Source organism: Carcharodon carcharias, chromosome 1, assembly GCF_017639515.1.
Source record: "Carcharodon carcharias isolate sCarCar2 chromosome 1, sCarCar2.pri, whole genome shotgun sequence".
NCBI lineage: Eukaryota > Metazoa > Chordata > Chondrichthyes > Lamniformes > Lamnidae > Carcharodon > Carcharodon carcharias.
This window is the reverse complement of record NC_054467.1, coordinates 218099035-218115069: the sequence shown is the minus strand read 5'-3', so window position 1 is coordinate 218115069 and position 16035 is coordinate 218099035. Positions and strand designations below refer to the sequence as shown.

At 43.6% G+C, this 16035-nt stretch overlaps 1 protein-coding gene across 6 annotated transcripts in view; it reads right to left on the bottom strand.

Annotated features, from left to right (window-relative positions):
* Positions 1-16035, bottom strand: part of LOC121279693 (coiled-coil domain-containing protein 68-like) — a 63028-nt gene that overhangs the window by 25742 nt on the left and 21251 nt on the right. For all 6 annotated transcript variants that reach the window (XM_041190959.1, XM_041191129.1, XM_041191304.1 and 3 more), the window contains 2 exons: positions 4470-4595; positions 3842-3970 (listed from right to left, as the gene is read on the bottom strand). In XM_041190959.1, the coding sequence (XP_041046893.1) occupies positions 3842-3970; positions 4470-4595 (255 nt within the window). The remainder of the gene's footprint in view (positions 1-3841; positions 3971-4469; positions 4596-16035) is intronic.

Below are 16035 nucleotides of genomic sequence, written 5' to 3'. Positions count from 1 at the left end.
TCATAGAGAGAAGGTGCACTGGTAAACATCCAATTGCTTGCCCAGCAAGGGCTACCCCTATCCAGAGGGGATTGAATGTTACAGGTATTTGGAGTCAAACTGGAAGAATCCCAAGCCTTGCTGACAGTTCTAACTATTGCTTCGAATACTGCGGGGTTACCTGCATCAGGCCTTAATCACTAAAGAATCACCTCAACCCCAAACAGACCACTCTGAACTCTGCTTACTAAAGAGTAAGCAGTTATTAAACTACTTTCAGGCATTGAGTTTGATTCTTATTGAGTGGGCAACAGGCATTCCACATGAAAAGAATTACCACCTTTCTCATTGTGTGCCACAAGTGTAACCTGCATTTGAACTTTTCCAGTCAGATCAACAAAAGACCAAACTTCATCCCTTCTTATTATGGCTGCAAAGGACTAAGTGTAATCAGCAGAACTTCCCTAGGGTCATTATAGGCAGGACCTTTGCATATAATGGGATGGGATTGGAGGTGGGAGCATAATTGCATGCCACCTGCCAGCTCGCCGGCACCATCCTCCCTGGGACAATTCTCCAAAGACTGCAGCAAGGTTGAAATGGTTATTTGCCTGCAAGTGGTGGGTAGCCAGTTGAGGTAAGTCCAAGACCAATTATCAGAGACAAAAGCTAAAATACCTGGAAAAACTCAGCAGATCTGACAGCATCTGCGGAGAAGAATACAATTGACGTTTTGAGTCCGTATGACTATTCATCAGAACTAAGGAAATAGAGAAATGAGGTGAAATATAAGCTGGTAGAGGTGGGTGGGACAGGTAGAGCTGGAGAGGGGGCCAGTGATAGGTGGAGGCAAAGAAGGGATTGCCAAAGATGTCATAAACAAAAGGACAAAGGGGTATTGACGGTGGTGATATTATCTAAGGAATGTGCTAATGAGGACATTAAGGGTAGCAAGCAGGACAAGCTAGTGGTAAATGGCCCCTATGGGGGTGGGATGGGGGGAAGGGCTACAAGGTGGAGATAAAACAATAGATCGAAATAAATTTAATAATAGGTGGGAAAAGAAAAATATATATTTTTTAAAATGATAAATTATTGGAAAAAGGAGGATCGGAAAGGGGGTGGGGATGGAGGAGTGGGTTCATGATCTAAAATTGTTGAACTCAATATTAAGTCCAGAAGGCTTTAAAGTGCCTAGTCGGAAGATGAGGTGCTGTTCCTCCAGTTTGCGTTGAGCTTCTCTAGAACATTGCAGCAGGCCAAGGACGGACATGTGGGCATGAGAGCAGGATGGTGTGTTGAAATGGCAAGCGACAGGGAGGTCTGGGTCATGTTTGTGGACAGACCAAAGGTGTTCCGCAAAGTGGTTACCCAATCTGCGTTTGGTCTCTCCAATGTAGTGGAGACCGCATTGGGAACAGCGAATGCAGTAGACTAAATTGAGGGAAGTGTAAGTGAAGTGCTCCTTCACTTGAAAGGAGTGTTTGGGCCCTTGGATAGTGAGGAGGGGGGAAGTAAAGGGGCAGGTGTTGCATCTTCTGCGGTTGCATGGGAAGGTGCTGTGGGAGGGGGTTGAGGTGTATGGGGTGATAGAGAGTGGACCTGGGTGTCAGGAAGGGAACGATCCCTACGGAATGCCACCAGGGGAAGATGTGTTTGGTGGTGGCATCATGCTGGAGTTGACGGAAATGGCGAAGGATGATGCTTTGAATGCGGAGGCTGGTGGGTTGATAAGTGAGGACAAGGGGGACCCTATCATGGTTCTGGGAGGGAGAGGAAGGTGTGAGGGCAGATGCGCGGGAGATGGCTGGACACGGTTGAGGGCCCTGTCAACCACCGTGGGTGGAAAACCTTGGTTAAGGAAGAAGGAAGAATGTCAGAGGAACTGTTTTGGAAAGTGGCATCATCAGAAGAGATGCGAAGGAACTGCAAGAATGGGATGGAGTTCTTACAGTTAGTGGGGGTTGTGAGGATATGTCGTCAAGGTAACTGTGCCGGTCAGTAGGCTTGTAATGAACATTGGTGGACAGTCTATCACCAGAAATTGAGACTCAGAGGTCAAGGAAGGGAAGGGAAGTGTCAGTGATGGACCACGTGAAAATGATGGAGGGGTGGAAATTGGAAGTAAAATTAATAAATTTTTCCAGATCCAGACAAGAGTATAAAGCGGCACCAAAGCAGTGATCGATGTACCGGAGAAAGAGTTGTGGGAGGGGCCCTGAATAGGACTGGAACAAGGAATGTCCCACGCACCCCATTAAGAGACAGGCATAACTGGGGCCCATGCGGGTACCCATAGCCACACCATTTATTTGGAGGAAGACGGACGAGTTTAAGGAGAAATTGTTCAGTGAGAGAACAAGTTCTGCCAGATGGAGGAGAGTAGCAGTGGACGGTGATTGTTCAGGCCTCTGTTCAAGGAAGAAGTGGAGAGCCCTCAGACCATCCTGGTGGTGGATGGAGGTGTAGAGGGATTGGACATCCATGGTGAAGAGGAGGCGGTCGGGGCCAGGGAACTGGAAATTGTTGATATGATGTAGGGCATGAGAGGAATCGCAGATGTAGGTGGGAAGAAACTGGACAAGGGGAGAGAGAATGGAATCAAAACAGCAAGAAATTAATTCTGTGGGGCAGGAACTGGCTGACACGATCGGTCTGCCAGGACAGTCCTGTTTGTGGATTTTGGGTAAGAGGTAGAAGCGGGCCATCCGAAGCTGGGAGACTGTGAGGTTGGAAGCTGTGGGGGGAAGATCTCCAGAAGAAATGAGGTCAGTGACAGTCCTGGAAACAATGGCTTGATGTTCAGTGGTGGGGTCATGGTCCAGGGAGAGGTAGGAGGACGTGTCTGTGAGTTGACGTTCAGCCTCTGTGAGGTAGAGGTCAGCACGCCAGACAACAACAACACCACCCTTGTCAGCAGGTTTGATGACAAAGTCAGGGTTGGACCTGAGAGAACGGAGTGTGGCAAGTTCAGAAAGAGACAGGTTAGAGTGGGTGAAAGGAGCAGAGAAATTGAGACAACTGGTGTCACGCTGACAGTTCTCAATGAAAAGATCAAGAGCAGGTAAGAATCCAGAGGGAGGAGTCCAGGTGGATGGAGAATATTGGAGGCGTGTAAAAGTATCAGTTGAACGGGAAGAGGACTCCTGCCCAAAGAATTATTAGAGATTGACTGGAATTTTCCTGTCGGCATTGGCAGCATGGCCGCTGGGAGGCTGCCTCCAAGCATATTTTGAGGACCCCCTCTGCCTACCACCCTCCCCTCTTTTGCTGCAGGATGCCCTGGAGGGACCATTTTTTACTTCAGATTTTTTAAAGTTGCTGAGAGGGCACCTTATGCTGCAGCTCCTTTCGTGCTGGAGGGCCCCCATTGCTCCCCAGCTTTGCGAACCCACCTATTGGACTGTGAACATGTTCCCTGGCCACAAATTAGCAAATCAAGGCAAAAGTACAATCGGGTGATTGTTTCCGACGCATTGCGGGTTTGGAACCCGCATTTGACTCAACGCGGGAGATCCAAACAAAAATGTAAAATCCTGCCCCTATGAAACAAAATTGAAGCAGAAGAACACTTAAGATGTCTCCACAGCCTCTTAAATTCTCAGGGTCAGATGGTGCCCAGGTACATTGTGAATTCCATGGATGTCCACCTGAAATATTTCAAGTTGTCGCACCCTTGAAATTTAAACAGTGTCAGTGATGCTGCAGCTTACAAGTGGAATGGACGCTCCAGCCCAGTTCTGCACCTTAAGGCCTCCCCAGGAAATTCAGAACATCATTTCCAGTAAGCTTGAGGGCTGACATATTTTGGATTCACATCCACAGGTCACCAAATTTCTTCATTCAGGCTCATTCCATTTACCTTTTCCATCCTTTCTATTAGCTTTTCCAGTTCCATAGCTCTGTTCTGTTTCTGCTGAAGTTTCAACACTAGGTTGTTGTAATTTTCCACACTTCTCTCCAAATTCTCCTCCTGATCCTCAGCAAAAGCCTGAAAAGGAAGTGAGACAATTTGGCAGGGGGTCATTGCTCAAACCAAAGTTGATTCACGGCATTTTTTTTATTGCACCTCCTATAAACTGTAAGATAAACTCCTTGCTTAAAAAGCCAGATCAGCACGCATTATAGTATAATCTCAAGGGTTACCTGGTTTGGGCCTCTGGCTCTGGTATTGATCCTATTGTTTTGGTCCACCTTACAACATGCACAATGCCACAAATTTGTGACAGACCTGCAACCAGCTCCCAGGCCACTATCAAAGCTGTGGCTGACAAAGGTCAATACAACGTGACCCATTCTTCATGTGGGAAGTCCCTGGTCTCCAGCATATCCTTCCCTGATGGTTTGATGAAGAATAGAAACTGACCAAAGCAGATTACCATCAACATGTTATTCTCTATAGATATGCTATTCTGGCAGAGGTTTGTCGTACCCATTCTGTCTACACCTTTTAATTTGTAACATTTAGACTGATGCTTAATCACACTGACCTGTAGTTTGTGCTTCTCTTCTTCATGCTGTTGTCTTAGTTCATCCATCTGCTTTTGATAATGTTCAAAGAGTTTTTGTGAGGCATTCCGAATCGCTGCAGCTCCTGCTTCTCGAGTGGCCTCTAGCTAAGGATGTAAAGTAACTAAACATCAGAACCACAGCCCAAAAAAATGTACACCCAATGATTCATTGACTCACAATGTCCCTCAACCCCTACTGGATGACAGGTTTTATTGCTAGGAAGTGGGATATTTTAAATTTTCAGCACATTCTGTCAGCATCAACTGTTCTCGGGTTGAGTTAAACTGTGATTAAACGTAGGCTATTCCTCTCTCTACTGAGCTGTAGCCATGTTCTTTAGTCCCATCTACACATGTGTGATATTCTTCATTTTCCGCTATGGCCATTCTCTTTAACTGATTTGCAATTAAGTGAAAATTAATATTGAATGAGGAGCATTTCTGGACTAGCCATATAAATACTGTGGCTACAAGAGCAGGTCACAGGCTAGGATTCATGAGATGGGTAACTCGCCTCCTGACTCCCCAAAACCTGTCCACCATCTACAATTCACAAGTCAGGAGTGTGATGGAATATCCCCCACTAGCCTGGATGAGGCCAGCTCCCACAACACTCAAGAAGCTTGACACCATCCAGGACAAAGCAGTCTGCTTGATTGGCACACATCCATAAACATTCACTCCCTCCACCACCGACACACAGAGCAGCAGAGTGTAACATTTACAAGGCGCACTGCAGGAATTCACCTTCAACAACATCTTCCAAGCCCATGGCCACTATCATCTAGAAGGACAAGAGAAGCAGATAGATGGGAACACCACCACCTGGAAGTTCCCCTCCAAGTCACTCACCATCCTGACTTGAAAATTAGGGCAATTAGGGATGGGCAATAAATGCTGGCCCAGCCAGCGAAGCCCACATCCTGTGAATGAATTTTTAAAAATGCCCTTAAAGAACCGGGTTGAGACAGCCAAAATCTAGTCCACATAGGTCTTATACAGCTGACAGACAAGAAGATTTTGATTCCTTTTCCAAGCTTTCTTCATGCTAGCTACCATGAAGAGAAGCTTGATGAAGAAAAGCTAACCATCCTTGTCCTCAGCATTTCCATGAGGACAAACGGAGAAGTATCTGAATAGCTGGGGAATGGGCAAAGGGTGGTAGCTCATTAACTAATCCAGTCTCCTGAAAAAATGTGTCATATAGTTATGCACTGAAAACTCAAAGCAGAGGAGACAGTCTTAGCAGAAAGAGATGCAACATCCTTTCAGTAGGTGTGGGGAATCACGGCATTAACAGTAACTGCACGAGTCTGAATCTCCAAACAATCAGGAATTCAGTCCATCAATGTTATTAAAATGAGGCCTGGGAATAAAAACACTTTGGACCCCATGCTGAATATCCCACCATATTTCCTGCACCCAAGATTTGTGCCTCAGGTTAAAATTGGGCCATTGAGTTTATGTTCAAGGAAAAAAAAAAGTTTTGCAAATGCTTTGTGGTAAATTGAGTGCCCCTTTAGTCAACATGCCTTCGCAAATCAAAGGAAAAGCTGCAGAGATCAATGCGTGGTGTTAGAAAATCATTTTAAAAAAAATGCAGATCATGAATCTGCATCTAAAGTCGTGGGTGGAAAGCTCTACTGATTCATAATGAGTCAGAGAATAATTATGTCTGTGTGAGCCAGGCTTGAAACTTGAAATTGGTTATGATGAATGACAAGACTTCAAAGTGGATATATTTAAGTAAGAAGGAACACCTGGGTAAAGAAAAAACTCTGACTATAGGAGGCTTGATGAAAGGCTGAAACTACGGATTACATCGTTCACTGGGACCACTGCCTTCGGTTACCAACCTACTGTTCAACCATTTTTTAATTATCTATATTTGGTTATAGGAGTTGGGAGATTGTGGAAATCAGTATTTTCTCATTTTAATAAGGGTATTTTTCTCTGCAGGCTTCAATAACACCCAAAGAGAGACCAGAGGAGTTAAAAGTTGCAATAATAATTGTGTCAATGCCAGTCTCGAACACTACAGGCATACTGAAGCGCTTCTTGATCAAACGAATGGTAAATAGCTGACCTCAGCAGATGTCCTCACATTGTATTCACAGTGAAGTGCAGTCAGGAACTCAGTTACTGTTGCAAGTAAGAAATATCCTGCAGCTGCAGTACATGGATCGAGGCAGCAGTCTGGGATCGGGGTCAGAGGCCAGACCTGGGTGGGGGGTGGGTGGGGAGGTGGGGGGCAATTGAGGTTTGGAGTCTGAAACCTGGGGGTCAAGAGTTGGGGATTGGATCAGGGACAGGGATATGAAAATGCGTGCACACATCCTGGCTGCCACATTGGGAGAATAGTAGCAAAATACTGCAGATGCTGGAAATCTGAAATAAAAACAGAAAATGCTGGAAGAACTCAGCAGGTTGACAGCATCTGTGGAGAGGCAAAGAGAGTTAATGTTTTGAGTTAAATATGACTCTTCTTCGAAGCAACAGTTCCAGTTCTGAAGAAGATTCATATTGGAGTCGAAACGTTAACTTTGTGTCACTCTCCATAGATAATACCAGACCAGCTGAGTTTTTCCAGCATTTTCTGGGTTTTTTTGGAAGAATAATAACCCAGCTAGTGTCTTGAAAATGGGCACTGTGTGGTGAAATTTAAATGCAGGTTGCTAACACTTTAAAAAGGGCTGATAGTATTTTGTATTTTAGAAATAGGGGCATAGAGTACAAGACCAAGGATGTAAGGAGTTAATTTTAACCCTACTCTTTTGGTGATAAATGGACATGCAGGCAGTTAAAAACAAGTAGGATACTGACCCAACCAATTGACAATTATTTCCAGTATTTCGGGTTCCCACCTAAGGCAGCCAGGAATCATATAAAGCTATGCAATTTGGGGCCCTTATATGCCAGGAGGAATGTAAAGCTGTTTTAACCCATGATTGGAGCTGCTGGGAATGAACAGGGAGATGATTGGGCATACATGGGCTTCCTGATCTTCATTTTCTGCCAGCTGCTCTGTGCCAGGGCTGAAGTGGGCCGGTGCCAATGAGACCAATGAGTAGCCTCCTGCTGCCTCCACTGAATGGACATTCAGGGAAACTTGCCAGGAGTTAAAAACCTCCCCCTTCATGATAAATTTGTTGAATTAACAGTTCGGCCATAATCAGAGTGCTGAGTGCAGTTTTGGACACTTTTGTTCTAGAAAGAACAGAAGGACCAGTGAACATGGCCCAGATTTTCACCACGGTGAAAATGATGGAAGTGGCTAACAATGATAAGTTCCACCCCCGAACACGGCAGTTCCCATTTTCACGGGGTAGGAACTTTGGGGGCGGGGAAGGCATGGTATACAGAGGCAGCTGCCTCCACTGAAGTGGGATTTTGGTGGGCCAGGAGTTTGAAAGTCAAAGTGTGCAGATTAAATCAAGTAAGAGCTGGTCTGAACTTTGATGGTTCATTTGGATAGCCTCACTCTTTGGAGGGGTAAGGTACTCCTGTAGATTTGGCTCTAGGACACCTTTGAGGGAGTTAAGGTGCCCTTTCCGGTAGGCCATTGGAATTGTTAAAAGTATGCGTAAATGTGCATAAACTCAATACTGTCAATTGTTTGGAACTGTCTACAGACCTATCAAAATCAACTGCCAAAGCACCTATCAAGGTGGAATCACACACATGGGTCAAAATCCTGGAACTCCCTCCCTAATAGCACTGTGGGTGTATCTACACCAAATGGACTGCAGCGGTTGGAGAAGGCAGCTCACCACCACCTTCTCAAGGGCAGTTAGGGATGGGCAATAAATGCTGGCCCAGCCAGGGAAGCCCACATCCCCTGAATGGATAAATAAAAAAGTCCTGCCTTTTAAACCTTTGAAATGTTCAAAAAAAATTGCTTGCTATTTCACTTTGACATAAACCTGAGGGTTTCCACTACTGGATTATCACAGTAGGGAGCTTGTCATTTCACAGTTTGAATGACAACCCCAAGTTGTTTTAGATGCTTTGATGTGGGACTATGAATTCTAAGACTTGTTGTTATAAGGAATTGTGTACTTGAATGAAATGTTTGGTGTTACATGGCTTTTTTTAGGTGAAGCAATGTAAATGTAGTAAATGGGTTTTTATGACTGAGTGTTTTTTTCAATATAGTGAAGTCTGTGATAGACACTGAGAACTATATTTTATAGAACTTTAATTTATCTCATCTCTGCATGTGTCCTGAGGTCTGTCCATAGTGGATACTAAGTGAGTTGGCATGGTAGGTGTAAAGGCAAAGAGTGGTGGATGGGGTCATGGGTTGGCATGAGCTGGCACTAAGTTGGCATAAGGGTAATAAAGCGCCATGGGGGTGGGTGGATAGGCATAGGTTGACATGGAGGGTATGAGGTATTATGGGAGGATGGTTGGGGGCATGGGTTGGCATGGATGGGACTTGGGGATTGTGTTGCGAGGTGAGGGATGACGGTTGGAGGGATGTTTCAGATTTGAGTGTTTATTTTTAAACTTTGGACACAGTATTGGAGCCCCGAGGGAGGCCTTCGACCCAGCCTCTGCACCTGACGCCCTCCTCAGTTCTTCCCTGTTCACCTGCCCCCACTTCTAATCCAGCCTTTGCACCCCACCTCCCCACCCACCCCTGGACTGAAAATCCAATATCTGGGCTGCAATTTTTAAAGGTTGGCTTTGTGGGGCCAGGAATTCTCCTGTCCCTGCGCACCTGACCCGGAAGTGAAAATCTGTTTATAACGTATAGAGTAGGATGATGCCAGGCATGCCCCAGTTCTTCTAGTTGACTTAGAGAGGGTAGGCAGAAAGCTCATCTGTATTTCCAGGCTAGGAATTTGAGCTTTAGGGTGCCAGCACTAAAACCCAGCAGATCTGAGTTTTACCCCAAATTCCAGCTCCCACCTAGTCAGGCAATCCATCCAGTTTCTGTCCCTCTTCCCCATTATTGGGGCAATTGGTATCATTCAATTTACCAATCAGACTCTTTCTTCTTTGGAAATGCCTAATACATCCTCCTCCTCCTTCAAGTACCATGCCCTAAGAGGGCATTGGCAACCATGGACTTCCATTGGATTTGTCCATGATAATGCCTTCTGCAGCATGGCTGACCAAGAACCTCTCCTACTATCATGTGGTTTTACAGGCTGATAGTCAACCTGTTTGGCCACTTTAGGAAAGCACCTTCCATGGCCACCAAGTCCTGAAGTAGGACTTGAACCTGGAGCTTCTGGCCCTGAGGTAGGGGTGCTGCCACTGTGCCACAAAACCCCTTGCCTAATATAAAAGCACTTTTGATAAATGTATCACCATAGGGCACACATGCATGCCTCTTTGCATGTTAACATACTATCCTAGGTTGAGAGCTAAACCTACAATTTGTTACTCAAGAGAAAATTCACTTTGACTAACAAATTTAAAGAGTTCTTGGGTTAGGTTTGCCATTATCAAACATGAGATTTTTTTCCCTTAAATGATTCAAGATCTGACAGAAAAGTGCCTTCGCATATAACACATGGTTCAACTTATATTCATAGGCTTAAATTAATTAAAGAGGGAGGAAAATGGGTTAAAGTAAAATTAGTGCGAAGATTCATAATTCATGTCTTGCTTCATTACTTACATTTCTCACTGTTATAATTTTGCACTTGCTGGGAACTCATATAGTACCCTCAAATAGTTTGATTAGCCATTTTAGATATAAGCACATTACCTTGTCCTTCTGAAACAGTTAAATATATTATCTGCACAATGTCTTGAGCCCTGATTTTAATTTTGGGTCGCTTTTGGGCAGGTGGCAGCAAGATAAGTTGAAATTTTACCTGCAAAGAGGCCTGGTCAACATAACTTCTGGGCAAAAATTCAGCAGGACAAAACAGAAAAGATCACCCATGGACTCCAGGTAGGTGGCAGGATCAACCTCAGGATCTCTGCCTTTAGGAAGGGGATGGAGTCAATTGCAGGGAGGCATATAGCATTCCCTGTAGGTCATGGAGCAGCAGTCCCGGTCCTCCAGGCACTGGAAGAAAAGCTATAACAAACCCACTCGTTTGGGCTTCTTCTGTACCTTGGTCTTCTTTCCCAATATTGTCACCTTGTGGGAAATGGTATAGTGGCTTCCCTGCTCAGACCACCAATTAAAATGGCAGTAGGGTCTGGATGATATCTGCAAAGAAGGACCACACTGATTTGCAGTGGGTTTCCTTGGCATCAGTTCAGGTGAAACAGAATGATTTTAACTGCTCACCAGTTTCCACGAGACAGATAAGGTTAAATTATTTCCTTATTTTTCATATATTTTGGCTCTATGTTTTATTTCTGAGTAAACTATAGCCAAATAAATTATTTAGGATGGCAAATCTAATCTGTAGATATTTTTAAAAGTGCTTGCTACAGAATGATAACTCACCCAAGCATTTGTTCCATATGCAATAGATAACAGTTATGTGAAGCTGTCTGCAAACATTTTTTAAAGACATAACCTGATTTATTGTCAAGAGAAGATAGGAGTAGAAGTTTGCTGGTGTCCAATGTTTTATGCACAGATGATGGAAGATCAGTCCATAATGTGTGCCTGAACCGGACAGCACAGTGCCAGCTTGAAATTGGACTGAGAATCTCAATGATATTAACTGGGCAAAATGCCACTAGGGATCACTTATTTAAAGAAATTCAATAATGGGATGTTTGCCTCTTCAGGAGCGAAGTCCTGGGGAGGGGTGGTGGAGTGGCAATAGTGGGGAAAGCATATGGGATGCGGTTGATTCAAAGGAGCATTCTTTCACCTGATTTCAAAACAATATTATTTAAGATATATATTTTTTTCAATTTTTTTTCTATTGCTGGTGGTCACTGCTAAGGCCATAGTTGAAATAAATGATCCATATAAAAATAATCTAGTCCTTTTACTAGCTTATAAGCCTCTATCAAATTACACCTGAATCTATGCTTTTCTGAAGTGTACAGGCCAGTTCTTTGAGCCTTTCTTTCTGGGTAACTAAGGTGTTTTAAACCATGGATTAATCTTGTCCTGGACCATGAAGAGAGCAAAACTAGTCACAGTATTCTAAGTGAGGCCTAACCAAAATCTTGTACAAGGACAAAATGGTATGTTTTGTTTTGTGACTTTGGTCATGAAACTTCAGAGATTTAACACACCTTTTTCTTAACCATTCCATTCTGTTCCCTGAAGAGGATTTGTATAATTGGCATTAAGCCTTCCCACATGTATAACCACTACATTGCTCTAAGTTAAACATCATTTTCCAAGCATGAACCATTCCCTAACTCATCAATATCTACTTGAAGTAGCTGAGCATTCTCTTCAATTCTAACTCACATATAACTTGATATTGTCTACAAATGTGTTTATTATTCTCCCAATACCTATTACTAAGTCAATAATGAAAAGAGTAAAGGTCCTAGCACCGGCCCTTGTAAAATATCACTGGTAACAGATCTCTAAGCATATCTAAATCCTGTGACAAATCTGTGTAGATTCTGTCTACAGTTAGTCAGCTAATTCTCAATTCAACAGAGCAAATCACCACTAATTCCACAAGGAAATATATCTTGTACAAAAGCCTCTAGGCAGAATTTTATGCTGTCGGGATTTTGTGGGCTCGCCGAAATCGATGGACTTTTGAATGGCTTGCCTCACTTAAGGCCCTGCCCCCGCCACGCGGATCTGTAAAATCTTGCCCTCTATTTTTTTGACACCTCTTTAAAAGTTTTCTGAAAACTCAGGTAGGCAATGTCCCTTATCCACTAACTTAATAACTTTTTCAAAAATTGCAGTCACATTTTACGGCGCTTCCCAGAAGTCAGCTGTCTCTGATAATGCATTCACTCTCAAGTAGTCTCTTATCAATTACTAAAGTCAAGCCAATGGGCTGATAGTTTCCTGGTTCTGTGTCATTTTCCTTTTTAAAAATTGCAACTCTTTTAGCAACCTTCAAGTCTGAGGGAATAGCTGACTCTAGTCAGCTATTACAGATATAGCCAAGGAGCTCACAAAGTACCTCCCACTCCTTAACCTGGATATCACTTGGGCTGTATAGTAATTGTAAGTTAATCCATTTCTTACTTTTAGGGGGACCATGTGACTGTACAGACAAATCAGTCCAAAACGCAGGGAATCTTAGGGGCGGAGCTTCTTGAAGCAAGCATGTAAGCCTCCTCTGAAGTCTGTTAATAAAGTTCACTGTTCCTTTCAAGAAACCCATCCTGCAATCTCCAAGTTTATTACAACTGGCAATGAGGATAAATACTGCTGATACAGCACCTCGCTTCGCTACTGTGAGTATCCCAATATTTTAAGAGAAGGGAAGAAAAGAAATATACTCCCCAGCAATGCCTCACTTTGGTAGAACTGACCCATACGACTCATCCATCAAGCACTGGAGTCAATACATTGAGTGATTAGGTTTCTACTTTTGTAGCTAACGAAATAGCAGCGGAGGAGAAATAGAAGGCAATTCTTCTAAGTGTCTGTGGAAGCAAAACCTAATCCATAGCTTAATGGCTCCAAACGCACCAAGTTCCAGATCCTTCACCGAGCTAGTCAACCTACTGAAAGGACATTTTCAGCCTAAACCTTCTGTGATCATGTAAAGATTCAAGGGCTCCTGATCTGTCAATTGCGAAGCTAAAACAGTTGGGAGATTATTCGGTTTGCAACATAAATGAGAAAACTGTTCAGCGCTGTTTGCTTGCAAACTTTGAGATAGACGTGAAACGCACTATGGAGATAGCGCTAGCAATGGAGCGTGCTGAGAGGGACTCACAGGCTCTGCTGAGTGTGCAACATGGCACTGTTTTGCAGTTAGAGCAGGAACCTGCCGCTGGGCACGGTGCGAGGATCAGGGAGGTTACCACAAAACGGGGCACAGCCCCACCACTAGAAAAATAAAAAGAAATACTGGAAGCAGCTCACCAGTAACCCAGAAGTTAAAGTGTTACCATCATGGGGGAAGTCATACACCCAAAGTCTGTAGATATAAAGAGGCAGAATGCCACTATTATCACAAAAAAGGACATGTTGTTAATCAGTGCAGATCTCCATCAAGGCAGCCATTTAGATAGCAAGTCAAGTTAAATGAAGTGTTCACTGTAAATGAGCCAGAGGTTACTGAGGCTGGTGTTTATTCCTTACACAATCTGAAGGCCAGGAAAATTGAACCAATCACTGTGATACTTCATGTAAATGGAAAGCCTCTGCTCATGGAGGTTGACACAGGAGCATTGACCACAGTGGTGGGAGAACACATCTTTAAATACTTCAGAGAAGGTACCCAGCCATTGAGTTTGGAGAAAACCACTGCACAGTTAAAAACATATACTGGAAAAGCAATACAGGTGAAAGGCATCACCACTGTACCTGTATCGTACAGGCAACAGACAGCTCAGCTGCTGATAAGTGTTGTAACAGGAGAAGGACCTAGCCTTCTGGGCCATGACTGGTTGAAAGAAATCCAACTCAGAAATTTTTCAAGTCTGAGCAAGAAGAAATCCTGAGTTGACGAGGAAATATGATGGTGTCTTTCGGAATGAGATAGAAGAACTGAAGGACCTTCACAGGAAGCAAGGATCCCTCAGGTCAGAGATGGTTCCAGGGGAAAATCATGAAAAGAGGCTAAACAAATTCAGTGCCACTCTGAACCAAATGAAGAAACAGTTGGAAAAAAAAAATACCCAACAGTGTTCAATGTTCCAGGAGGAAGAGAAAAGATATAAAAGAGAGACAGAAGAACTGAAGAATCAATTGATTGTGGCAAAAGAGGCATTAGAAGGAAAAGGCATGGAACATTCCAAGAGGCAAATGGGTAACTCAACTCCTGAATTGAACAAAGTTAAGATTCCACCCGAGAGAAATTTGGCCAACTGTGAAATCAAAATGAAAGGTGAGACAAAACTCTGTGGCAAACACAAGAAAAAACAAAAGCCAAGTAAAAAGACCGATAGGATATATATCCAGAATGCTTTCTGCAGCCGAGAAAGGATACTCACCTCAAATTTAAAAAGGGGACTTATCTATCACATTTGGAGTAAAAAAGTTCCATCAATACTTATATGTACGACACTCCACCATAGTGTTAGAATACAAGCCACTGTTTAGTGAAGATAAGGCAATCCCACCAATAGCTTCTGCTAGAATTCAAAGATGGGCTTTAATTTTGTCAGTATACAGGTACACTTATATGCACAGTCTGGGTGTGCATATAACAAATGCAGATGCCCTCAGTCGTCTCCCTTTGCCAGATAGTATTACACATGAACCAATACATCAAGGGGTAGTACTTGCGTTCAATTTCCTAGACTCCTCACCAGTCTGCATGAGATAGATAAAGAATTGGATGAATCGGGGACCAATTTTAGCATGAGTCCACGAACAGTATCACAAGGATGGTCAAATACACAAGGTCCTGAAGAACTAAAACCATTCTTTGTACCTAGATCTGAACTGAGTTGTCAAGATTGTATGTTATTATGGGGAGCAAGAATCATTATCCCTGTGCAAGGAAGAGAACCATTATTAGAAGAACTTCATAGTGCACATCCTGGTATTTCAAAAATGAAAATGCTCGCACAAAGTTATGTCTATTGGCCAGGTATAGACAGTGATATAGAAAAAAATGGTGAAACACTGTCTCCAGTGCCAACAACAGCAGAAGTTGCCTGTTTCAGCCCCACTGCATCCGTGGGAGTGGCCTGGTCGATCCTGGGTTAGACTACATAAAGACTATAAAGGTCCATTCCTAGTTGCCATGTTTCTTGTGATTATCGACGCACATTCCATGTGGATGGATGTGTTTGATGTGAGATCACCTACTTCATCAGCAGCCATTTGAAAAACTGCACCAGAGTTTCAGTGCTCATGGTTTACCTGAAGTTATTGTGTCAGATAATGGTACGGCTTTCACTAGCACTGCATTCCAAAGATTTGTGAACCTAAATGGGATTAAACACATCAGAATGGCACGTATCATCCGTCTTGCAATGGATGAGCAGAAAGAGCAGTACAAGCCTTTAAAACAAGCATTAAGAAACTAACAGAGGGAATATTAGAAACACAAATTTCAAGATTCCTATTCAGCTATTGCACAACTCCTCATGCGACCACTGGTTTAACACCTTCAGAATTGTTAATGAAATATCCAGCTTTTAGGAGATTGAGTCGAGTATTCCCTAATTTAGAGGGGAAAGTGGAGAGAAAGAAGGGTAGTCAGAAATCATGACGTTCACTGTAAAGGTCGAGAGTTTACTGTCGGAGAGGCAGTTTTTGTACGAAATTTTGCAACTGGACCGAGATGGGTCCCTGGTACAATCGTCTCTGAAACTGGACCTTTATCTTATCAAGTAGAAGTGGAGAACAGGATTGTTAGGAAACAAGCGGATCATCTCAAGGGCAGGACTTTCCCCCCAATCGGGGGCGCGGCGCCATTTTACGTGGGTGGGCCAATTAAGGCCCACCCAGCATCATGTCTGCATGGAAGTGCTATGCGCTCCCTATGCGGGCGGGGGGGAATGCCTAAAC